This window comes from Acartia tonsa, chromosome 15 (genome assembly GCF_053477335.1).
Source record: "Acartia tonsa isolate MP-2025a chromosome 15, ASM5347733v1, whole genome shotgun sequence".
In the NCBI taxonomy this organism is placed as follows: domain Eukaryota; kingdom Metazoa; phylum Arthropoda; class Copepoda; order Calanoida; family Acartiidae; genus Acartia; species Acartia tonsa.
In genome coordinates, this window is record NC_137274.1 from 6486228 (window position 1) to 6511804 (window position 25577).

The window sequence follows — 25577 nt, forward strand, 5'->3', positions numbered from 1 at the left end:
GAGAGGGGACATAGGGCGGTTGAATACACTAGTCCCCAAAGTTTTATAATAATACGTTTTCTTATTTGTTGGCTTAACAACTTTGGTTACTTTTTATTAAATTTTGATAGGTTGATTCATTAAGTTGAGCGTTCAAACGTTTCAACCATTAATTCTTTTATTGATTAATTAAGTTGAGTGTTTAAACGTTTCAACATATAATTTTAATGAACAGAAGGGGTAATTTTGTGTATCATCATTAGAGATGTACATCAATTCATCGGCCATTGTCTTATCCCTTTAGATCTCAGATATTAAATTAAATTAATCAATAATCATTGCTTTCCTGAACATCTTTAAGGTCTTTTCCCATATCTGTTGAATCAACTACGACAACTGAGTAACAAAAAAGATTTTACCAATTGATATTATTTGAATGTTGCACAATATTTTCATGTGTTCTGATAAAGTGATGCTTGCAGCTGTCTAAAATAATGATATCCCCATACAAATCTCCTCCCCTCCTAAAACAATAAACTAACAGACCAATTAATGAGTCCCATAAAAGCCACTTAAATTTACGACAAACTTGCCCCTGTCAATATTAATATCCATTTTTTTTACCCCAAATGAATTTTAGAAATTTATTTCTTTAATTTATGACAGGGGAAAAATGTTGTCAATTCAGTGGTTTTTCTACTGTCATTTATTTGTCAGTAGGTGGGTGGAGATATGTGGTAGATCGTTTTATTAAGCCCGCTACAAGTTTCACTTTATTAGAGTACATTATAATCTGGTGTAAGATCCAAGTAATAATAAATCCATTACTAAAGGCTAACAAAGAAGAAAATCTTAAAAAAAGGTAAAAATACGAAAATTTAAATGTAGACAGACACACAAACATCTTGCTAACTTAGCAGATATACATCCAAGTAAAATATTTACTTGGTATGGGGAATCTTCGCAAAAAAATTCAGACCTCTATCTCAAATAGTGGCCAAGAAATTCAAGCTTTCCCAATATGCTATTATTTCCCATAAATTTTGGTAAATTCTTGCCTAGTTTTTCTTTGATTCTGGCCAAAGTTTCATCAGTATCTCGTTGGAATGAATGGATTGTGCCAGCAATGTTGAGCCGTTCGCGGTACGTCTTGCTTCCAACCTTCAAAATATAATTCATTTGCGTGGGAAAATAATCATTAGCATGGGAAAATAATCATTAACGTGAGAAAATAAGAATATGCGTGGGAAAATAATCGTTAGCTTGAGAAAATTGGCGGGGGAAAATAAATATTAAGGATAACAAGTAGCAAAGTTAAGTTACATAATATATTTTAAAATTTATATCATGATTGCTGGAAAACTTATAAAATTTTGATGTACCATGAAATGTCAATAAGTAAATTGTTTTTTTTTTGAAGCTGAAGGCTACAAATTTTGGTATTAGATCTACTTTTGGCTGTTAAAGCGGTATATTTCTTGCAGGCTTCCTTTAATCAACTCCAATTATGTACATTACCTTCCTTTCCCCAGTTTTACCGTTACCGTAAGGGCGGGATTCTCCTTAGAGTTAAGTGATCATCTAGAGAATCCACGTGTAATAGGATATTAGGTTAAGTAACATGCATAAGACAACTAACCCTTTGATTGCACGATCTTTGTCTAAGAAGTACTAACTGTGCAATTGCATGGTAGTGAGTTGAACCTGTTTCAGGCCAAAATATTACCCATATTCTAACTATTTATGTCCCGCACCAGACATAGCAGCAGTAAGAACCATTTTTAATGTCTTTAATTATGACGCAGTGTCGGCCCGAGATTCGAACCTTTCACCTCCCCGGCGACGAGCGGATACGCTACTTGTTGACCCACGGTCGCGGGTCCTTTCCCCAATTACCTGCAGTGCTTTCCATTTGTCCCTAATCTCCGCTTGTTTGGCGGTCACCGAGCTCGCCTCAGAGCCCGCCTCCGCCGCCAAATTATCGCCCATCGCCAGTATTTTAAATATCCTATAAAATGTTTACAATTAGCTGGATATTATGTAGGATATTACAAATATTTATGAGATGAAAGTATAAAAAAGAAACCTAATTACATAAAAAAAATTGGTATAGTCCCTTTCGTGGCAACGCCTCTTAAGGGCGATTCGTCGTATTTTCTAAATGGCTTTTGATAGATAGGGTTAGGTTATATTGGGTTAGGTGATTGCACCACTGGGTTAAGCAATTGGCCTCAGAGGGGCTAGAAATGGGAGAAAGGTTACTGTGAAAATACGAACAAACGCCCCTTACCTGACAAAATAAATACAACAAAAAGGAATAGTTGAACAAAATGTATTTATACATGAATTTAGTGAACTGCGTGTTTTTTCCTGTTTAAACTACATTTATAGGGCATATATTTGAAAGAATTTCAATTTTCTTATATACCTTGCTTATTTTCACAAAAAAACAGCATGACGACTAATTTAGTGATATCTAATTGTTCTTTATTTATTGTAATACAAAGGGGGGGGGGGGGGGTTTTAATGCAACCATCTCGTAATCAGTGAGCAAATGGCACTTAGAATTCGAATTTCCATCTATAATTTTGCATGAGTAATCCTTGGTAGGTCTATTTTCCCTAAATCGAACAAAAAGTTGGAAAAGTAACGGCTAACGGCTGGCGGCTCATCTGTTTTACCATTTGTTTGATATCTATATTGCAAATTAGTCACGAAACCTCTCTCAACATAATACTCTTTTCTACTCCAAAACGCTATCAAACGGTTCTAGACGATAGCTGTTGGTACTAGAAGTTTTAAAATTGGTTATTGCTATCATTTAACATGAATTAAATCAAAAATATGTTTTTAAAAGTTGATTCCTACAGAATTGATGATGGATTTACCCTGAAAATAGGCAAAAAACGGCTGAACGGCTGAGCCGCTAGCTGTTACTTTTCCAACTTTTTGTTCGATTTAGGGAAAATAGACCTACCAAGGATTACTCATGAAAAAGTTCAGATCGAAATTCGAATTCTAAGTGTCATTTGCTCACTGATTACGAGATGGTTGCATTAAAAACCCCCCCCTTTATATATGTTTGATATTATATATGTAACATTTGATAAAAAACATTTTTCTGAAATGCACTTCATGCAACTATCCTTTAGTGATAATAAACATAATGATAGACGAATTAATAAATAGCAAGAATAACAACATCCATAAGTAGCGAAGCACAAAAATCAAGGATAGAGCTTTTGTTTAGAAAGGATATGTGATCATCATATAAAAAGTCCAAAACCTTTTTTAAAAATAAGTAACTTTGTCTTTGGAGCATGATCGTCAGACAGACGGACAAAGTAAAGGGGGTGGGGGTTAGACTATATAAGTTTGAAGGAATTTTAATTAATATAATAGATTTGAAATCTGCATAAAATTTTAAGGTTTTTTTTATAAAATTCGTTTTTTATATAATTCTTTATTTAAAGGCGCAAATACGATTTAAGTTAATTAATTTTGACATCTGTGATTGGTGGATTGAAAACTATCTGCGCTCTGATTGGAGAAGCTTAAGTGTCGTACATCATTCAACCAATTAGAGCGCGGGTAGGTTTCAATCTAGCTTTCCTATTGGTCAAAATAAATTAACTTAAATCGTATTTGCGCCGTTAAATAAAGAATTAAATAAAAAACGAATTTAATAAAAAAACCTTAAAATTTTATGCAGATTTCAAATCTATTATATTAATTAAAATTCCTTCAAACTTATATAGTCTAGTGGGGGTAATGCAATCATCTCGTAATTAATGTATAAATGGCATTTAGAATTTGAATTTTGATCTGAAATTTTGCATGAGTAATCCTTGGTACGTCTATTTTCTCTAAATCGAACAAAAAGTTTTAAAAAAATCCACGGCTAACGGCTCAGTCGTTTAGCCGTTTTTTTGTGGCTAATTTAAGGGCAAATGTGTCATAAATTACGTTGGAATCAACTTTTTGAAACATATTTTTGCTATAAATAATTTTTTTTTAGATTTCTAGTACCAACAACTACCGGCTAGAACCGTTTGAAAACGTTTTGGAGCGGAAAAGAGAATTGTGTGGAGATAAGTTTCGTGATGGATTTGCCTTGAAAATAGTAAAAAAAAATGGCTAAACGTCTGAGCCACCAGCCGTTAGCCGCTACTTTTCCAACTTTTTGTTCGATTTAGGGAAAATAGACTTACCAAGGAATACTCATGCAAAATTTCAGATAAAAATTCGAATTCTAAGTGCCATTTATACATTGATTATGAGATGGTTGCATTAACCCCCCCATCCCTTATATACTAGATGCTCATAGGTACAGAGAATCATCAACTAAAATTTCAGTCGTCTATCCGAAATAGCAGACGAGACAATTACATTTTGCTTCCAGCATTACAGACTGATGATCTAAAGGGATAAGACAATTGCTAATAAATAGATATACCTCCCCAATGAGGACAACCAAAATTACCCTATACCCCAGAAAATTAAAATTAGTAGTTGAAACGTTTGAATGCTCAACTTAATAAACAAACCAATCAAATATCAGTAAACGTCCCCAAAGTTGATAATACAACGAATAAAGAAAACATTATTATAAAACTTTTGGGACTAGTGTAATAAACCGCCCATTGTCCCCAATCTTTATGGACAGTCAGTGGATGGATAATCCTTATAGGTACTAAAGTAACAGGATGTTTGTGAACCGATCGGGTTCTCCTTAACAGGGTAGCTTCTTATAGGTCCCGGGAAGGTTTATAAATATTTTGGAGGAGGGTACCACCACGCTTCCATGTTAAATCATGAAAACTCGAAATTTAAAAAAAAAAATTGAGAGACTTGAACGAAACATTAGTAGGTATCGTATAGACTTAGAGAGACTGGAACAAAAAAAAACATTTTAAGTGCCACTAGAGGTCTCTAGGGGCGTAGCCGCTAGTAAGTGAAATAAATAGCCTTAAAGATAGAATATGTCGAAACTTATAAGAAGGTAATTATAAGATAAGATAGACAAAGAGGGTAATTTTTTCTTTAAGTTGGGTGTTGGGGTTTAGTCAAATGCGCTTATTAAGTCAAACTGTTCCAAACTATGACCAAATGTATATGAATATATGTAATGGTCATAATTAAGAACAGCTTGACTCACTATGAGCATTTGACTAAAACACAACTTTAACAGAAAATATGCAAAACAAGGATGACAACAAAGCAAATAAAATTATGAATGGATATCGGGATTAAATTAGCAATATATCAGGGCCATAAAAATAAACATTTTTACTTAATAAAAAAGTCACGGAACCTTCAAAATCACAGAAACCTAAAAATCTCTCTATCATCTTGAAAAGGAGAAAAGAAGATCACAAAAACTTGAAAATCTAGTAATCGATCTAGCACCCCAATTATTGGGCAAATCTTGATGAAAGTTGGTTGAAATATGTAGAATGTGAACATATTTACTCCCAAAAATTTCAGCTGTCCATCTTAAATAGGAACCAAGAAAAGCATGTTTCCCAGGAATAAGGTATAACCAACAAGCGAAATAATCTAAAATAATATCTGGGGGGCAAATGGAGAGGTCGTCAATTTTACGATGTGTTGCCCCCCAACGACAGCTGAAAAACACGTATAGGTTTCGTGATTTTTTTCATAATTAATTTCGTTATTGGTATAAGCTGCATGTTTCCCCCTTTCAGTGTCTGACAGACGGACAGACACTTGAAATTATAGGGTAGCTTCGCTACCAAAAATGACCTCCTTAGTATACAGAGAAAAAAAATCTACATACCTTTCCTCATCCACTCTCATATCACTATTCACATCATCCAATTTCTTTTGAAGTTCCAGGCAATGTTCATAATCCTTGCCAAGGTCACCTGCGTGGGAAAGTATTCGTTAGCGTGGAAAAATAATTATTAGCATGAGAAAAAAAAAATTTGTGAATGAGAAAGAGACTAGTAGGTTGCGGGTAAATTCCGTAAAGGTGTAAGTTTTAATAGTAGAACTATAATATTCACAAAATATGTGTATTCCTCATTGAAAAGAACTATAGACCCCAAAAAAATTTTAAGATATAAAAAATTTGTTAAAAAAACTCGAAAAGTTCATTAAATGGTTCGCTAATGTCAAAAATTACAAATAATGCCAATTATTTCAAAGATATTTATTTTTTTAACATTATTTGATTGTCTCCATGGTAATTTTATGTATTATATGTTAAAAATTAATTTTTGTCACTTGACATTAGCAAAGCATTCGGTAAAAATTTCAGGGTTTTTTTACCTATTAATTTTCAGGTACCTTTAACTTAAAAAAAAATATTGTCCCTGGTTCTATTTAATACACATATTTAGAGATTATCGTTCTACTACTGTTTTTAAGCCTTAGAACTCACACCTTTACGGAATTTACCCGCAACCTTCTGGTCTCTTTAATATTTTTACTTGTAAAACATTAGTTTCCTTGTTTTAGACAATTTGACTCAAATTTTTTGAGATATTTTTACTATGATTAGGGTTGTTCTTTAAAAGTGATTTCAGTTACTGGCATACTAACTTTCTGCCCAAAATAAGCTCATACTTTCGCTTCTAGCAGGTAAAAGTTAATATCAAATTTCTGATGTGAGGGCTAGAAAATTGTTGAAGATTTTCAACTCCCTAAAATGTTGTTTTAAGTCATCTAGGCAGGGTTTCGGATCCGCATTGATTTTTTGCGGATCCGGATCCTCAAAATTTGGTCAGTGCGGATCCTTGACAATAAAAATAAAATCACCAAACCTTTCAAAAAATATTTATTCTTTAATTCGAAGTCAAAAATACTTTTAATTTTCAAGTATGACCCTAAACCTTAAAGATTGGCTCTCATCAAGAGAATGTCTGAGATTGTATATAAATCTAGGTAGATTTTTTCATTTTTTCCGCATTTTTTTGAGTCCAAGGATCCGGATCCGGATCCTTGGACTCAAAAATATGCGGATCCTTGCGGATCCGGATCCGAAACCCTGCATCTAGGTATGACTTTTTTGTTATTGAAGCTTTTTTATTGGGCCTTTCAGCAGTTAGAGAGGTGCAATTCCTACAAACTATGGGAAAATAGAAATATAGAAAACATGAACTAGTCATGAGAAAGTGCATTAGAGCTACAAAAAATCCATCTAAGCGTGAGAAAATTGAACAAGAGCGTGAGAAAATTTATCAGAGCGCAGGAAAATAGAACAAGAGTGTGAGAAAATTTATCAGAGCATGGGAGAGTTCAATAGAGAGCGTGAAAAATTAACTTGAGCGTGAGAAAATTTATCAGAGCGTGGGAAAATCTACCTTGCGACACCATGAGCTCCTTGTCCCTGATCCAGGTCTCAATCTTGTCCACCTCGTTCTGGAACTCCAGAATTCCACGGGCCTCCTCCAGTCCTGCAGGTTTTTATATATAGATAGATAGATGGATAGATATATAGAAATAGAAATTTAGATATAAATTACTCGTAATTTTAAGTGGATAGATCGATGAATTGATAGATAGATTGATAAATGGATAGATGGAAAGAAGGAAAGATATATAGAAAGATACAAAGATGGAATGATAGTTGGATAGATAAACAGATAGAAAAACACAGAGATAGATGGACAGAAAAATAGATGGATAGATACATAGATAGATGGAGATATAAATAGATTAATAATTTGATAGATAGAAATAAAAAACTTTAGATGAAAAAAAGTTGTAATTGTAAGCATATAGATAGATGAATAACTTAATAAGTGGATAGATACATAGATAGATTGATAAAGAGAATAGTGGGTTGCTCTAAAAATCCTTACAGGTTGTGAGTTTTAAGTTAAAAACAGTAGTAGAACGATAAAAATTTATGTTATCTTTTTAAAAAAATTTGGTCTTTAGTTCTTTCAATAAGAAATACTTATATTTAGTGAATATTATCGTTCTACTACTATTTTTAAGCCTTAAAACTCACACCTTAAAGGATTTTTAGAGCAATCTACTCCTCCCTTGATAGATGGATAGATATACAGATAGATGGATAGATAGATAAAAGGATATATAGAAAGATAGATTGCATTTGTCAGATAGATAGCTATACAGATGCATATATAAATAAATGTGTATAAGAGGTGAACTCACAAATAAAATATGAATTTTGCAAATTGTTGCATTCATGTTTGCACTCTTCAGATGTCAATGTAAAACTAAAGTTTAAAATGAATTTAAATTTAAAGGATTTTTACAAATATTTTGGAAGATTTTTGTAAATAATAATTTTCAAAAATTAATAAATAGACATATGGATGGATAAATAGATAGATATATACACAGATATTTAGATAAATAGATAGATAGATAGATACACAGATAGATAGATATAATATTTTACTTTAAGATATATCATTACATCTATTTTAAACTTTTTTTAAAAGATGGATAGATATACAGATTGATATATATACAGATGGATATATAAATAAATGAATAGATAGACAGATAGATGGACTAATAGATAAATATATATAAGGTCTTACCTTTATAAATAGATACACAGATAGATAGATGAATAGATGGACAGATAGATTTATAATTGGATACATAGATAGATGAATATATAGATAGAAAGATAAATAAATTGACAAGATAGAAATAATAAACTTAGATGAAAATAAGTTGTAATTGTAAGCATTTAGATAGATAAATAAGTGGATAGATACATAGATAGATGGATAGATATACAGATAGATGGATATGTAGATAGATTGATAATTTGACATATAGATAGCTATACAGATACATATATAAATAAATGAACATAAGAGGTTAACTCACAAACGAAAAATGAATTTTGCATATTTATTCAAACATTATAATTTGTTTCGTGCATGTTTGCACTCTTCAGATTTCAACGTAAAACTAAAGTTTAAAATGAATTTAAATTTAAAAGATTTTTACAAATATTTTGGAAGATTTTCCTACATAATAATTTTTAAAAATTAATAGATTGACAGATGGATAGATAAATAGATGGATGGATAGATACACAGTTAGATATATATAATATTTTACTTTTAGATATATTTCAATTTTTTTTCAAAGATAAATGGACAGATATAACGTCTTACCTTTTGATATAGCATTACTTTAATTTTGAAGTGCCTTCCAAGATAGATAAATAAATAGATATATAGAAGGTTGATAATTGAATAGATATTTTGAAGTCCTCCAAAGATTTATAGATAAATAGATAGATAGATATAATGTTTTACCTTTAGATATAGCATAGCTTCTGTTCTTAAGTTCTTTCAAAGATAGAAAGATAGATATATAGATAGATAGAGTGATAATTGGACTGAAAGATAGATAGATATAATGTTTTACCTTTAGAAATAGCATTGCTTCTATTCTGAAGTGCCTCCCAAGCCTTTACCAGACTGTTCAAGTTACTAAAAAAATGACACTTATATGTATGAAAACAAGGATGACAACATCCATAAAAACGAAGCACTGAAATGGTAGGACAAACATACATGCATCAGAATATGCGTTGGAGCATGAGAAAATTTATTTGAGCGTGGGAAAAAATAATTGTAGCGTGGGGAAAAATATGAGAGGTTAAATGACTACCTGTTAACTTCAGCCTGGGCTTTATGTCCTTGCTTCACAAGTTGGTTTCCTGTGGCGCACACTTCTGTGATCTGCCCCTTGTGCCGGTCTATCTCAGCCTAAGAATTTGGTCAACGGTAAGTGGGTTAAAAATAGGGTTGGGGAGGATATCCGGCCATTTTAAATATCCATCAGGTTACCGGATATTAAATCTATCCGAATACCGGATATCCAGCTGATTTATAATGCCGGATATCCGGTAATTTGCAGGATATCAAACGTTGGCAAGATATCAAGCCGGATAACTGATATCCGGCATTAGAAATCAGCCAGATATTCGGTATCCGGCCAAATAAGTATCCTGCTAAAAATAAAAATGTTTCTGTATTAATCTTGTTTACAAGTGAGGTCTGTTTTTTCATTCTTTACTTTTTTATAGCGAAGCTACTCTATAATTCACTATGTCCGTCCGTCAGTCAGTCCGTCAGTCAGTCCGTAACGCTATGGGGGAAACGTGATTTTCTCGGCTCCTATTTAAGATAGACAGTTGAAATTTTTAGTGAAGATTCCTATGACATATGCCCATCTAATCTATACATTGTTTTGTCCGTCTGTCTATCAATTGGGGTGCTAGATCGATTCCTAGATTTTTACGTTTTTGTAATTTTCTCGATTCCTGTTCAAGATAAATGGCTGGAATTTTCAGGTATTGAATAAATTTAGATTTCACATATTCTGATAAAGTTTTGTTTAGATGCCCTTATTGGTTGGGGTGCTAGATCGATTCCTAGATTTTTAAGTTTTCATGATTTTGTCAATCCCTATACAAGATAGACAGTTGAAATTTTCAGGGATTGAATAAGTTTACATTTTGCATATTTCCATTAATTTTTATTAAGATACCTTTATTGGTTAGGGTGCTAGATCGATTCCTAGTTTTTCAAATTTTTGTGATTTTCTCAACTCCTGTTCAAGATAAACGGTTGGATTTTTAGTAGCGAAGCTACTCTATAATTCACTTTGTCCGTCCGTCAGTCAGTCAGTCCGTCAGTCCGTCAGTCCGTCAGTCCGTCAGTCCGTAACGCTATGGGGGAAATGGGATTTACTCAGCTCCTATAAAAGATAGAATGCTGAATTTTTTTGACAACATTCCCATTATTAAGGAGCACATTTGACTATAAAACATCATTTGCGGTCGGACCGATTTTTAGCAGGTTTTAGGCTATTTTTATATTTTTCACATTTTTCTCCATATCTTCAGTGTTTATGGTCCGATTTTCAAAATTTTTTCAGTTACAGATATCAAAATTAAATTTCCTGTCGTTTAAAGAAACAATAATGAAGGCCAGACTGCCTTTTTAGCAGGTTTTAGGCTATTTTTATATTTTTCACATTTTTCTCCATATCTTCAGTGTATGGTCCGATTTTCAAAATTTTTTCAGTTATAGATATCAAAATTAAATTTACCGTCTTGTAAAGAAGACAACCATGACGGCCAGACTGCCTTTTCAGAAGGTTTTAGGCTATTTTTGTATTTTTAACATTTTTCTCCATATCTTCAGTGTTTATAGTCCGATTTTCAAAATTTTTTCAGTTGTAGATAACAAAATTAAATTTCCCGTCTTTAAAGGAAATAACCATGACGGCCAGACTGCCTTTTTGGCAGGTTTTAGGCTATTTATAAATATATTTAACGCTTTTTTCCATATCTTCAGTGTATATGGTCCGATTTTCCAAATTTTTAAAGTTTTTAAGGATTTAAAAATTAAATTTTTTGTCGTTTTAAGAAAACAACCATGGCGACCAGACTGCCTTTTATAAGGTTTTTGGCTATTTTTATATGTTTTACATATTTCCCAAGATCTTTGTTTATTCTGATCCAATTTTCAAACTTTTATGTGATATCAGTATCAAAATAATTTTTCCCATTGTTATGAGCATCTTTAATATAATTTACTTTGACCATCGTTATCTTACAAAATAAAACAAGGTTTCATATTTATTTTATCCAATAAATATATTCTTGATTTTAGTAAAAACCTTTTAAGTCTACCTGTACGTATTCCCATCTACGATTTTTTGTGCTTCGCTACTTATGGATGTTGTCATCCTTGTTTAGTAATTAATTAAGTCAACATTCTTCATATTTTGACCAAGTTTTTTAAACACTTACTATTTTTTGGGGTGCTAAATCGAATTTAGATTTTAACGTTTTTCTTATTAGCTTAAGGCTTCAAAAGACCATTATACAATATACATTTTTAAAAGGTTTTGTGATTTTTATAATTGAAGTTTTTTATTACATAATCTATAGATCATTTCCTGTTGTATATTTATAATTTTTGAGCTTCGCTACTTATGGATGTTGTCATCCTTGTTTATCTATATTTCTGTCTGTATGTCTGACTATCTGTCTGACCCTTTGTATGCAGAAAATTAGGATCATGGAAACAAAACAAAGTTGCAGGTTTCATCTATCTATCTTTGTATCTATCTATCTAACTGTCTGTTTGTATACCTGTAATGCTTGATGTTTCTGTAGTAATCTGATTTTCTCAGTGAGATCTGTGCTCTCATCCTCAACTTGTTTCCTTGAGGAATCCAAAATTCTTTGCTTTTCCTCAATCCAAGATAATTCCTCTGCTGTTTCCTAGAATAGCGTGGGAAAATAATTATAACCGTGAGAAAATAATTCTATACGTGGGAAAATAATGCTAATCATGGGAAAATATAACTACGCATGTTAAAATAACACTACAGATGGGAAAGTTATTTATCACATCATCATAAAGACAGCTTTCATAGAAACATAGAATAATGGATGTAGAATATATGTGGATATTAAATCAGGAGAAAAATTGTTGTCAATTTAGGTTGCAATTATCCCTTATCGCCATGATTGGGCGGACCATTTATCTAGTAGGAGGGGAGGGGATGGCGGAAATCATTATTTTAGCCCAGTAGAGTTCAATTTATCATAGAATAAGAAAATCTTGTGTAAGACCCTAGTAATAATAAATCCATTCATAGAATAGTTACTTTTATCTCTTTGTTTCCTAAAAACATAATATATATTTCTTTGCTGTTTCCTAGAAACATAGATACATTAATTTCTTTGCTGTTTCTCAGAAACGTTAATACATATTGATAGATAGATATTTTTAACAAAATGATGGCGGGGCGCACTGATAAAGTTTTGCCCTTTTCAAAAACTAAAAGCGCTAAAATAAGGCATGGTAGTAATACTTGTTTTTGTGTAGTTTCCCCAAATTGACGATTACCATTGGTTATTAGGTATATTATTCAAATGTTAAATGTTTTTTTTCTTCTGGTTTTTCTACTCTTTTTTCTTAAACTTTTATCATGAACATGTTTAATTATGAGTGTTATGTTTTTGTTTGTAGCTGTTTGCTACGCAACTTAGAAAATAAATATTTCTTGTTATAGTAGCTTTGCTAAAATAATTTGTAGAGGTTTTACAAAAAAAAACCTGTTATTAGATATTTTATAAGTTCCCCGGGGAGAGAAAATAATGGATATTTATTTTTAGGGTTGGCAATCCGAATCCGGAATCCGCCCAATTTTTGACCACTTTGGAATCCGAATCCGGAATCGGTTTTTTAATAGCGGATTCGGATTCTTAATTGGAAGGCTAAAGTAAGCGTCTTGAGTTTTTTCTTTCAACTCCCCCTTTTTGAAGGCAAAGATTATCATCATTATCGATTCTCGGAAGTAAATTATAGAGAACACCCGAAACATTATTTTTTAGGACATATGTAGCACTTAAAAGGACTCTCCACAGAAAAATCAACTTTGGATTTTTGAAAATCTAACCTGAAACTATTATTCTCTGTTCAATTTTAGGCATTTTTTGTTTTTGTGGCATCGCGATCGAAGCCCTTTGAAAATTTTGTCCGCCGCCTATTTGTACTGCCGCTATAACAATATATACTACACTTTCCTCCACTCAATATGTGTTCGCCGCTAAAGAACATTTGCTCCATTGCAACCGGCCGCTCTACGATTTATCCTCTTCCTTGACTGGACAATCCTGCCGCCTCCATTTTGTGTTCGCCTCCGCCAAATATAACCATCTTTTGCTGCAGTTGCCGCATTCATCGCCCTTCTCCGGCGCTACTCCGCTATACATTGCGTACGTAGCTATACACAACACCCCCAGCCTCCATTTAATTTCTGAACAAGGGAGAGGGAAGCATGTATTAAAAAGCGACGTACAGCGGAGTAGCGGCGGAGAAGGGCGGCAAAAATAGAAACTAAAAATTACTAAAGCAGCACAAATTAAATGGCGGGAGGATTCACTTAAAGGAGGTAAAAAATTTCAAAGGGCTTCGATCGCGATGCCACAAAAACAAAAAATGCCTAAAATTGAACAGAGAATAATAATTTCAGGTTAGATTTTCAAAAATCTAAAGTTGATTTTTCTGTGGAGAGTCCTTTTAAACTTTTATTTTTAAATAAAGCCTTTTAAAATATTGCTAGAATCCGAAATCCGCCAAAAATAAGAATCCGGAATCCGCCATTTTTTTGGACGGATTCTTGTAAGAATCCGAATCCGGTCCAAAAATTTGATGGATTGCCATCCCTATTTATTTTATCAATAATCATCATTAAATTGAAATAAAAAAAACCATATAATATTTCTGAAAAAAAGTGTTATGTAGTTTAATCTTAGACATACTACCGACTGCGCCTCAAGCATCTCGGGGCTTCAAAAGTTCAAATCCCAGGAGAAGCAGGAGAAAACTTTATAAAACATGGGAAAAACTAATCTGTAGAAAGGTGCAGTTGCACATAGTGCATTTAAAATTGAATTTAGTGAACTGCATATTTTTTTCTTACTTACTTTTTTATTGTTAAACAAAATTATATATGTTTGATGGTGGTATTCTTGAAACTTATGCTTGCAATCAAACTTGTTAAATGAAATGCAAGTTATGATTAAGAATAACTGTTCTAGCACTACAGAGGTCTATAATGAAGTATTTAATCCCAGGGAGCATGAGAAAAATAAGAGAAGCGTGGGAAAATTTAATAAAACTGGGGAAAAACTTACCTGTACAAATTAGCATAGAGATGCTTGAGATTAAGCTAATCTGTTCTAGCACTACAGAGGTCTATAATGAAGTATTTAATCCCAGAAAGCATGAGAAAAATAATAAACGCGTGTGAAAATTTAATAAAATCTGGGAAAAACTAACCTGTAGTTTCACGAAATGCATTTGAACTTAATTTAGTGATCCGCATATTTTTTCCTGGTTAATTGGTTAAACTACATTTATATGGCATTATTTTAAAGAATTTTAATTTTCTACCATGTAGTTTTTAAAATATCATGACTTGATAATCGTCTTTTTAAATTGCATAGGTATATCACAAAAAGACGATTTTCAAAACTACGTGGTAGAAAATTGAAATTCTTTCAAATATATGCTATATAAATTTAGTTTAACCCATTAACTAGCGAAAAATATGCGGATCACTAAATTAAGTTCAAATGCATTTCGTGAAACTACCCCTTTAGCATGTAGATGGTTGAGATTAAGCAAATCTGTTCTAGCACTGCAGAGGTCTTAAACATTTGTTCATTTACACCCAGATGCGTGTAAAAATAATAAACGCGTGGGAAAATTTGATAAACCATGGGAAAAACTAACCTGTACAAATTTCGCATAGAGATGGTTGAGATTAAGCAAATCTGTCCTGGCACTGCAGAGGTCTCCAACCTTGGCGCGTTTGCTGGCAATCTCACTCAGCTTAGCCTAGCGGTCATTATCAACTTTAGAATATCAGATGCATAAAATAGTTATTGGAGCATTGCATTATAAACAGCTTTCCGCAGATATAAAATGTACAATTACAAAATTAAAACCAGTTTTTTAGCCCTGAGATGCTGAAGGCACAGGGTAAAAATACTGGTTTTAATATTATGATTGTACATTTTTATATTCGTAAAAAAAACAATGCTAGACATAATTTTTAGTATGGCTGAGAACTGGTTCTAATCCACAGGATATTAATTGGTTCAAAGCAATATGGGAAAAAAATTTAAGCATGGGAAAAATAATTGGTGTGTGAGAAAAATAATTGGAGCATGGGAATAATAATTAGAACCTGGGAATAATAATTCTAGCATGAAAAAATTATTCAAGTGTGGGAAAAATAATTTGAGCATGGGAAAAATAAATAGAGCATAAGAAAATTACTAAAACACAGGAATATTCTAAAGAAAATTATTCCTTGATGGTGGCAGTGTCGAAGTGTTCCTGCCTAATCAGCTTGTCAGCATGTTCCCTTAATTATAAAGGTTTACATTGTAAGTCACTTTGTAAGATTTACAGAATAAGTGATCTAGTCATACAGAAAATCAGCTGATAATAATGGAGTGGTAATAATGATTGTTAATCAAAATATTCTGAAATAACATGAAAATTCATAGTTGAAGAAGGTAGTAAATTTTGAGAACATTATATTGATAGAAATTAAAATAGTAAGGGATACCCCCTCCCCCCCCCCCTCAAAAAAACATCACTGATATTAATGCCAACCCCCCTCCTAAAATATCACCCCCTACCCCATTTATGAATATAAAAAGAAAAAAATATGTTCAACACAAAGTCAGTTAAAATGAAACTTACTTTAGGCCGAGATATTTTTCTTCTTGTGAGGCTACCAGGTTCATGAAAGCCTCATGGGCCTTCAGAGCAGCCTCAGCCTCAACAATTGTGTGGCCTGTGTCTGTATGGCTCAGAGCTATCTCCTAGGAGAGAAAAATGTGTAAAATATAAAAATAGCCAAAAACCTGCTAAAAAGCAGTCTGACCGCCATGGATGTCTTATAGTTAATTGTTCTTAATGATGGGAATGCTGTCAATAAGTTTCAGCCTTCTATCTTTTATAGGAGAGAAAAAATCAAGGGTAAGTGGGTGAAAAAAAATTAATGTATCTGTAGTAATCTTGTTTACACAGTGAGCTTTGCTTTTCCATTGTCTATCTTGTCTGTCTGTCTGTCTGTCTGTCTGTCTGTCTGTCTGTCTGTCTGTCTGTTCTACCCTACCCTAATTTTCAATTATAGAGCCCCTGAATGCTATGGGCGCGTCAAAAATTCTAAATAAAATCATAAAAAGGTAAGTAGGTAGTCAGGAAGAGAATAATACAAATAAACCACAATTTAAAGTAACATCAGTGGCGTGAACAGGGTTTTACTAGAAGGTTGCTCTTAGGTGGTTAAAAAGATTACCCATTCTTTATTTCATGAAGGGCTTTAACACCCCCCTTCAACTCCCCCTCCCTTCGCCCTCCTTCCACACGCTTATGCTTACAATATCCACCTTACCTTACCATATTTAACTATCTATCAATCTATTTTCAACATGTTCATCTTTTTATCTAATTATCCATCTATCAAACTATGTATACACCTGTTTTTTATCTATCCATCTATTTTTAATCTATCTAAAATAACTATCTATCCATGTAATTTCTATCTATCTATCTATCTATCTATCAATCAAACTATAAAAGATTAAATCACAAACAAAATATGAATCTTACATATTTATTTAGTATCGTTACAATTTATTTGCACTCCTAAGATGTCAATATAAAACTAAAGTTTTAAATAAATTTAAAGGATTTTTACAAATATTTTGGAAGATTTTTTGTACATAATAATTTTCTCTATCCATCAATTGTAATATGTCTATCTATCTTCTAATCTATTTTCTATCTATCTATTTTCCATCTATCTATCAATCAATACTAAAATATCTATTTATATGTATAGGTATCTATTTTCTGTTTAACAATCTAATATAAAAATCTATCCCCCTGTCTTCAATCTATTATCTTAAACTATGTATCCATCTATATCCTGTTTATCTATCTATCAACTTGTGTTTCCACCTATTTTCAATCTATCTATCTATCTATCTTGCCTGCGCAGTTAGGGTGGCCAATATCTGTTTAGCATCTCTGAGGTAGAAATGAATGTCAATCAGCTGATCAAGATAGATCTGAAAAAAACAAGGATGACAACATCCATAAGTAGCACATCGTAAAGAGAAGGAAAAGGGAAGGGAAAATGAAAGAAAAGTGAAGGGAAAGTGAAGGGAAAATGAAGGGAAAGAAAGGGGAAAGGGAGGTAGAAATGAATGTCAATCAGCTGATCCAGATAGATCTGAAAAAAAAACAAGGATGACAACATCCATAAGTAGCAAAGCAATAAAGATTTAAAAGTTTCATGTCCTTTATGAAACCACTTAAAGTAACGACGGGAAATTAAATTTTAAAAACAGACGATATGGGTAAAGCTGCTTATAAGCTGTCAGACCGCCATTACAAAGAAATTGAATTTGTCATTACAAAGAAAAGAAAGAGAATACCTCAAATAAAATCACGAAACCTCTAAAACATAAGGTATACCATATGTCTTTTGAAGATTGTAAGAGAGAAAGTAAATATAAAGTTAGAAGTGAAGGGAATGTGAAGTGAATTTGAACAAGTTTAGGGGATGTGAAAATGGAGAACAGAAATTGAGTAGTGAAGAGGGAAATTAAGAAGTAATGAAGTGAAGGGTAAGTAAAGGGGAAGGGAAATGAGAAGAAAAGTTAAGAATTAGTTGAAAAAAAAGGAAAAGAGAAGAAGTAATTGAGAAGTGACGGGGAAGTGAAGGGGGGGAAGTGATGGGGGAAAAAGGAAGGGAAAGTAAGTTTTTTAAACTTCTACCTACCCAAAATTTTATAAACTGGAACCCAAAATTTCATTAATTGGTACCCAAAGTGTTTAACATACTGACCTTTTTATGCTGCCAGGCTGTGTGCAGTTTCTGTCTCTCCGCCAAGACGGAGGCGGTGCCGCTGCCAACTTCAGCGGCCGCGGGATGCGACTCTAAACGCGGGAGGTATATTTTTGATTTAAAAAAAAACCTTTGTCTGGATGTCCTTTAACCTCTTTAGATCATGGAAAGAAAACGAAGTTGCGGGTACCGTCGTATTTTCACAGTAGCTTTTCTGCTATTTCTAGCCCCTGCAGGGCATATTTTCTAACCCTGCAGGGCAAATCATTAACATTTACTTAACCTAAAATAACCTTTCAAATGCTACTGTGAAAATACGATGAAACCCGCAACTTCGTTTTCTTTCCATGACCCAAAAAACATTTAGTAAAGAGTTAAGTATAGTCCCTTTCGTGACAACGCCTGTTAAATGACGTTTCGTCGTATTTGCACAGTAGCATTTGATAGGTTATTTTAGGTTAGGTTAAGTTTGGTGATTGCCCCGCAGGGTTAGGCAATTGGCTCCGAAATGTTAAACCCCCCGCAGGGGTTAGAAATAGGAGAAAAGCTACTGTGAAAATATGACAAAACGCCCCTTAAGAGGCGTGGTCACGGAAGAAACTATAACCGAAATCTTTCTCAACCCAATTTAAAAGGAAAAGGTCTAATTTTTGGTAACGTCCAATAGACAACCAACCCTTTAATTTCCCAAACTTTGTCAGCAAGTCATTTGTGTGTTATGCAAGGATCTCAATGAATAGAACAATTCTTATAATAAAGTAACAGGATGTGTGTTTGTGTCTGTTTGTGTGTCTGTACCGAAGGATCTCGCTAACCGCTGAACCGATCGAGTTCTCCTTAACAGGGTAGCTTCTTATAGGTCCCGGAAAGGTTTATAACCCTTTTTAGGGAGGGTACCACCACCCTCTTAAGAGAAATCACATATAGAGACTTCAACGCAACATAAGTAGGTAACGTATTATGAAAAAAAAAACATTTAAAGTGCCACTAGAGGCCTCTAAGGAGAACGCCAATAATGTAAACCCCCAATTACAGGAAACAAAATTACATCTTATATAAAGAATAAAATTATTCATGGTAATCCTTAGTGAAGTACCCAAAGTTTTAACACAACGAATAAAGCTAGCGGTTAGTCAAATGCGCTTATTAAGTCAAACTGTAATTAATAAGAATCAAATGTATATTAGTAGTTTATAGCATCGTATTATAAACAGCTTTCCGCGGATTTACTATTATAAGATGAAAACAAGTTTTTTTTATCCCCGAGATGCCGAAGGCACGGGCTATAAAAACTGGTTTTAATCTTATGATTGTACATTTTTATATTCGTAGAAAACTGGGTATAACACGATGCTAGATATAGTTTTTTCGTATGGATGAGAACCGGTTCTTATCCAACAAAAATGTTTATAATTAAGAACAGTTTGACTTAATAAGCACAGTTGATACAGAAAATACTCTCTACTAATAAGAAGTTTAAAGATGACAGGGCGATTCCAACAAATATATCCTTCCCTGAAGTCATAGCCTCTCCCAGAGCCACGACCTCGCTAAACACTTTCTCTCTTGTCTCAATTTCAGCCTGCTCAATAAATATTTCTATGGTAAAAGCCAGGGATCTAAAGGGATAAGACAATGGCCGGTAAATTGAGTACATCCCCAATGATGATACTCAAAATTACCCCTTAGATTACAATTAGTAGTTCAAACGTTGGGACACTGAATTAAATTAACCAACCTATCAAAAATCACTGAAGACCACAAAGTTGTTAAGCCAACCAATAAGAAAAGGTTATAAGACTCAATAAACATTTTTATGGTAAAAGCCAGAGAGAGATGGGACAATGGGCTGTTTATTACACTAGTCCCCAAAGTTTTCTTATTGGTTTGCTTAACAACTTTGGGGACTATCGTGAATTTTGATTGCTTGATTCATTAAGTTAAGTGTTCAAACGTTTCAACCATTATTTCTAATCTATAGAAGGGGTAAATTTGTGTATCATCATTGGGGATTTTACATCAATTTATCGGCTATTGTCTTATCCTGCCTCTTAGAGCATAGCCGCTAGTTTTCAGAATAGGTTTTCATGATTGCATGAATTATTAAGTTGAGTGTTCAAACGTTTCAACCACTCTTTTTAAATCTATAGAAATATTTCCTTGAGATTTTCATGTTCTGCTTTCAAAACTTGGGCGGAGGCTGCGTCAGATACCTTCTCTTCTGTGGTCAGGCTGCGTCTAGATATCAATATATTAATAAGAGTGAAGGGAAAGTGAAGGGAACTTAAAGGGAAAGTGAAGTTAAATAAAAGTTAAGGAAAAGTTAAGTAAAGAAAAGGGAAAGTAATGAGAAATTAAAGGAAAAGTGAAGGGAAATTAAAGAAAAAGTTGAAAGAAAGTGAAGGGAAAGTGATGGGAAAGAAAGGGGAACGTGTACCTAAGCCCAGAGGACCATGCCAGGAGATCTCTGGTGATGCTAAGGAATGTGAAGTAATCAATGCATGACACCATGAAGTGAAAAGAGAGTAGAGGGAAGTAAAGGGAAAGTGAAGGGGAAGTGGAGGGGAAGTGGAGGAGAAGTGGAGGGGAAGTGAAGGGAAAGTGGAGGGGAAGTGAAGGGAAGGTGAAGGGAAGGTGAAGGGAAAGTGAAGGGAAAGTGAAGGGAAAGTGAAGAGAAAGTGAAGGGAAAGTGAAAGAAAGTGAAAGAAAGTGAAGGGAAAGTGAAGGGAAAGTGAAGGGAAAGTGAAGGGAAAGTGAAGGGGAAGTGAAGGGAAAGTGTACCTGAGCCCGGAGGACCAGGCCAAGAGATCTCTAGTGATGCTGAGGAATGTGAAGTAATCATTGCTTGATACCAGGTCTCCTTTCCGTATCTCACTCTTCTCCTACAAATTAAGCAAATATTATCAATAAATCACTGAAAGTCATCAATCATTCTTAATATCATAATATTTATCATTTGACAAACTGTCTATGGTTTGATTTTTATGAACTTCACTCTTCTATCTATTTACCTAGCATGTTTTATAAATAATTTTTTTTGGCGGCGGCAGAAAACGGCTGTAAACGTCGGGAGCGGCTGTCACCGATATTTTTAAAAGTAACTTTGGCCCTATAGAAACTTAAATCCAAAGTTTGCTCAATTTTGGTTAAAGGGTTCTCGAGTAACCCTACCCCCCCCCCCTGCCCAGACCATTCTTATTCACATCCTCCTTTTACGTAAATCAATCAATTAAGCTTTAAATCTGTCAATCAACATATCTAAAAATATATTAATTAATTTATTAATTTAGGTAAAACAATCAATCATTTAATGAATATATTAATCTACCAATCTATCAATACTTTAATTAATCAACTAAATATCTATCAATCAACTAAACTATTAATTTACAAATCAATAAATCCAGGAAAATCAACTAATCAAAAAACTTACAACTAACTATTAATCAATCTACCCATCAATCAATAAAACTATTAATAATTCAAAAAGTTCAGGTCAACCAATGAATCAATACATCAATCAATAAAAAAAAACTATCAATTCTTCCAAATCTCACTCTTTCCTATAAATTGAGCAGATCGCCCCCCCCCCCCCCATCATTCGTTGAATTTTGGGTAAATTAATCAATCAATAAATCAATCTATCAAATTAACAATCATTTTATCAATAAACAATAATTTAATAATTCTAGGTCAATCAATCAATCCATACATTAATCAATTTATTAATTTTTAAACCCTTACTCTTAACAAATGAATATGGCATATATTGCCAATTAATCAGTAAATTTTAGGCAATTCAATCAACCAATCAATCAATTTACAACTAACTATTAGTCAATCTATCAATTTATCAAACAATCAAATTATCAATCTACCAATCAATCAATTAAACTATCAATCTTTGAATTTTGGGAACCATACTATTTTTCTATAAATAGAGCATATATTATCAATAAATCACTTAATTTTAAATCATTCAATCAATCCAACTCTCATTTAATCTACCGATCAATCTATCAATCAATCAATCAATCAATCTTAGTTACCTTAAGACTGTTCCAAGCGACCATGACTCCATTGAGTTGTTTACTCACATGAACAGAACTCTCTGGATATTTCTCCTGAAAAATTAATAAGTTTCGTCATTAGTTAAGCTTATTATGTTGAAATAATCAAAGGATGTAAAATATACTTCGATATTATGACAGGAGAAAAATTGTCGTCAATTTAGGTTGCAATATCCCCTCGCGTTTTTTGGTCAGGCCGTTCATCCAGTAGTAGGGGAGGGGAGGGGGTAAAGGGGAGGATGTCGCAATGTAACGCGCTCAATCGCAAAGGGTATTCACACCCATCAGACAACCTACCCTTTGATTGCAAGACATTTGTCTGAGAAGTACTAACTTGCATGTTATTGAGATAAGCCTGGTTTGGGCCAAGGCATTCCCCCTTTCCCTATTTATGTCGCGCTTCTGACATAGAAGCAGTAGGAACCATTTTTAACGTCTTTAGTTTTGACGCGGTGATCTGTAAAGCTTTGTATATTTTTATGGCTTAATTTTTCCCCCTCTGAGAGATATTAAAATTTCTTTACGAAATCAGCCTACGTTTCGGGTTTTGAATATTTTTGAAAAAATATTGCCAATCCTCATAATAAAGTATCAGGATGTGTGTTTGTCTGTACCAAAGGATCTCGCTAACCGCTGAACCGATTGGTTTCTCCTTAACAGGGTAGCTTCTCATAGGTTCCGGGAAGGTTTATAACTATTTTGGGGTAAGGTACCACCACCCTCCCAAGAGAAATCACAAAAAAAAAAAATTTACGTAGAAACTTGAAAGCAACATAAATACCTAGGTAGGTAACGAATCATTTTAAAAAAAAACTTTTAAGTGCCACTAGAGGCCTCTAGGGGCGTAGCAGCTTGTTAAGTATGAAACAACTATTACCTGCAAAGCTATGGCATCGTCATTGATAACTTGTAGCTGAGCTTCTAGTGCTACCAAGTCATTCTCATAACTTTCATGTTTGCGGATAAGAGCCTGGGCACTTTTTGTATCACGACCTAAATATCATTACATTAGTCCCCAAAGTTTTATATGTTAAGTTAACCACCCACCCAAGAGAAATCGCCCCTAGAAAAAATTACCGCTCCCCTCCCCCCAAATTTTATATTTTACTTTTTCTTTTGAAATTCAAAATAATAAATTGGATTATTAAATTAGACTCTCCCCTCCTTAAGTGATCCTAGAGGCCTCTAGGGGCGTAGCCGCTAGTTAAGTATATTATCAAACCTTTATCCTGAGTTTGCAAGATCGCCTCTTTCTCTCCAATTCTGGATAATGCTTCTGCAATGTCTCTATTGAACCTGGAATAGTATTATAGTCAACTTTCCGCGGATAATATAATGAAAATCTTAGGATTAAAACCAATTTTGTTAGCCCATAGTGGTAGAATGCCTGGGCCAGGGCCTACATATTTTTCACCCTCACCCCTCTCCTCTGATGACTAAAAGGCAGATATTAGAGCAAGTTAAATAGACTAAGCAAAAACAGACAGTGTACAAAATAAACATGGACTGCCAAACAATTACTGAGTAGAAAAAAGAATTTTATTGCAAAGTTGGTATAATAGAGAGTGATTGGAGTTGAAGAAACCTTAGGTATGCATTTAAGGACATATAACTACGCTGATTCCTATAACTATTAGGGTTTCCCAAAAAGACTTTTTTTTTAATACACTATTGTAAACCATGTCATTACTAATTACCATTGGTACCTTAAACAAGGATGACAACATCCATAAGTAGCGAAGCAGAAAAAATATGTATAAGAATTTAAAGATTAGTTGTCAAAAGCATGTATATTAGGAAAAAAATTACGGAACCTTTTTAACATTTGTTTTTAATTTCTTGATATTTATATTTCAGTACTATGACTAACAGACTGTCAGTCAAAGTAAATGGATGCTCAAAACAACGGGAAATTTTATTTTGATATTTTTAACTACAAAAATTTTAAAAATCGGACCATAAACACCAAAGATGTAAGGAAAAATGTGAAAAATATGAAAATAGCCAAAAACCTGCAAAAAGGCAGTCTGACCGCCATTGATGTTTGATATCTATAACTGAAAAACTTTGGAAATCGGACCATAAACACCAAAGGTATGGAGACAAATGTGAAAAATACAAAAATAGCCTAAAACCTGCTTAAAGGCAGTCTGACCGTCATAATTGTTGTATTGAAAAGACAGGAAACTTAAGTTTGATACAATAACTGAAAAAAATTTTGGAAATCGGACCATAAACACCAAAGATATGGACAAAAATGTGAAAAATTCAAAAATTATATAGCCTAAAACCTGCTAAAAAGCGGTCCAACAGGCATTGATGTTTTATAGTTAATTGTGCTCCTTAATAATGGGAATGTTGTCAAAAAATTTCAGCCTTTTATCTTTTATAGGAGCCGAGAAAATCACGTTTCCCCCAAACTAAGACATACGGACATACAGACAGACGGACATTGCAAGTTATAGAGTAGCTTCGATACTAAAAATGTTCTAGGACTTTTATACCAGCTCTATGTCAATTCCGATTTTTTTACTTTCCCCCTTATGTGGGTCAAATCTTATTGCATCCGAACTATGGCTTCATGAAATCATGGTGCTCCCAGAAAAGGTCTTGAGGAGTACAATCAGGAACCAAAGTACGTTTTAGAATATCATGCCCCTAACCAGAGATATGGCTGAAAAAACCACCATTTTTAGGTTTGTTTGGGGGGAATTTGCCAATTTTTAGAGGATTTTTGAGATTTTCTCAGGCTAGGATCTAATCTAAATGTGATCTAAACTAACATAACCTAATGTGATCTAATCTAATTTAATATGATCTTACCTGTGAATTTCTCCAGCAGACTCCAATGCTTGGTCTCTCTTCTCAATGGCCTGGATCAGCTCCAACCACTTGGCTGTCAGCTCATTTTGAATACCCTAAATAAAATATATTGTGTATTATACTCTTTGCATCTATGTATACTCTTTGCATCTATGTATACTCTTTGCATCAATACCTATGTGGTTTTATTTTTACTGTAGATAGTTTTAAACACCTTAACTGACCCATTTGGGCAATTTTGAGTGTTATAGTTTCTACCAAATATTTTCTATAAAT

General features: G+C 33.4%; 1 protein-coding gene across 1 annotated transcript in view; it reads right to left on the reverse strand.

Annotated features, from left to right (window-relative positions):
• Window positions 1–307: 307 nt before the first annotated feature.
• The window catches only part of kst (spectrin beta chain, non-erythrocytic 5 kst), a 103678-nt gene continuing 78408 nt past the window's right edge, over window positions 308–25577 (reverse strand). The window contains exons 55-74 of the mRNA XM_080150032.1: window positions 25302–25396; window positions 23701–23774; window positions 23356–23471; window positions 22458–22532; window positions 21190–21290; window positions 20567–20646; window positions 19867–19989; window positions 18409–18500; window positions 17549–17626; window positions 16251–16372; window positions 15851–15906; window positions 15270–15373; window positions 12113–12244; window positions 9616–9713; window positions 9370–9434; window positions 7308–7400; window positions 5780–5867; window positions 1876–1987; window positions 1038–1140; window positions 308–375 (exon numbers count right to left, since the gene is read on the reverse strand). Of these exons, the coding sequence (XP_080006158.1) occupies window positions 308–375; window positions 1038–1140; window positions 1876–1987; window positions 5780–5867; window positions 7308–7400; window positions 9370–9434; window positions 9616–9713; window positions 12113–12244; window positions 15270–15373; window positions 15851–15906; window positions 16251–16372; window positions 17549–17626; window positions 18409–18500; window positions 19867–19989; window positions 20567–20646; window positions 21190–21290; window positions 22458–22532; window positions 23356–23471; window positions 23701–23774; window positions 25302–25396 (1875 nt within the window). The remainder of the gene's footprint in view (window positions 376–1037; window positions 1141–1875; window positions 1988–5779; window positions 5868–7307; window positions 7401–9369; window positions 9435–9615; window positions 9714–12112; window positions 12245–15269; window positions 15374–15850; window positions 15907–16250; window positions 16373–17548; window positions 17627–18408; window positions 18501–19866; window positions 19990–20566; window positions 20647–21189; window positions 21291–22457; window positions 22533–23355; window positions 23472–23700; window positions 23775–25301; window positions 25397–25577) is intronic.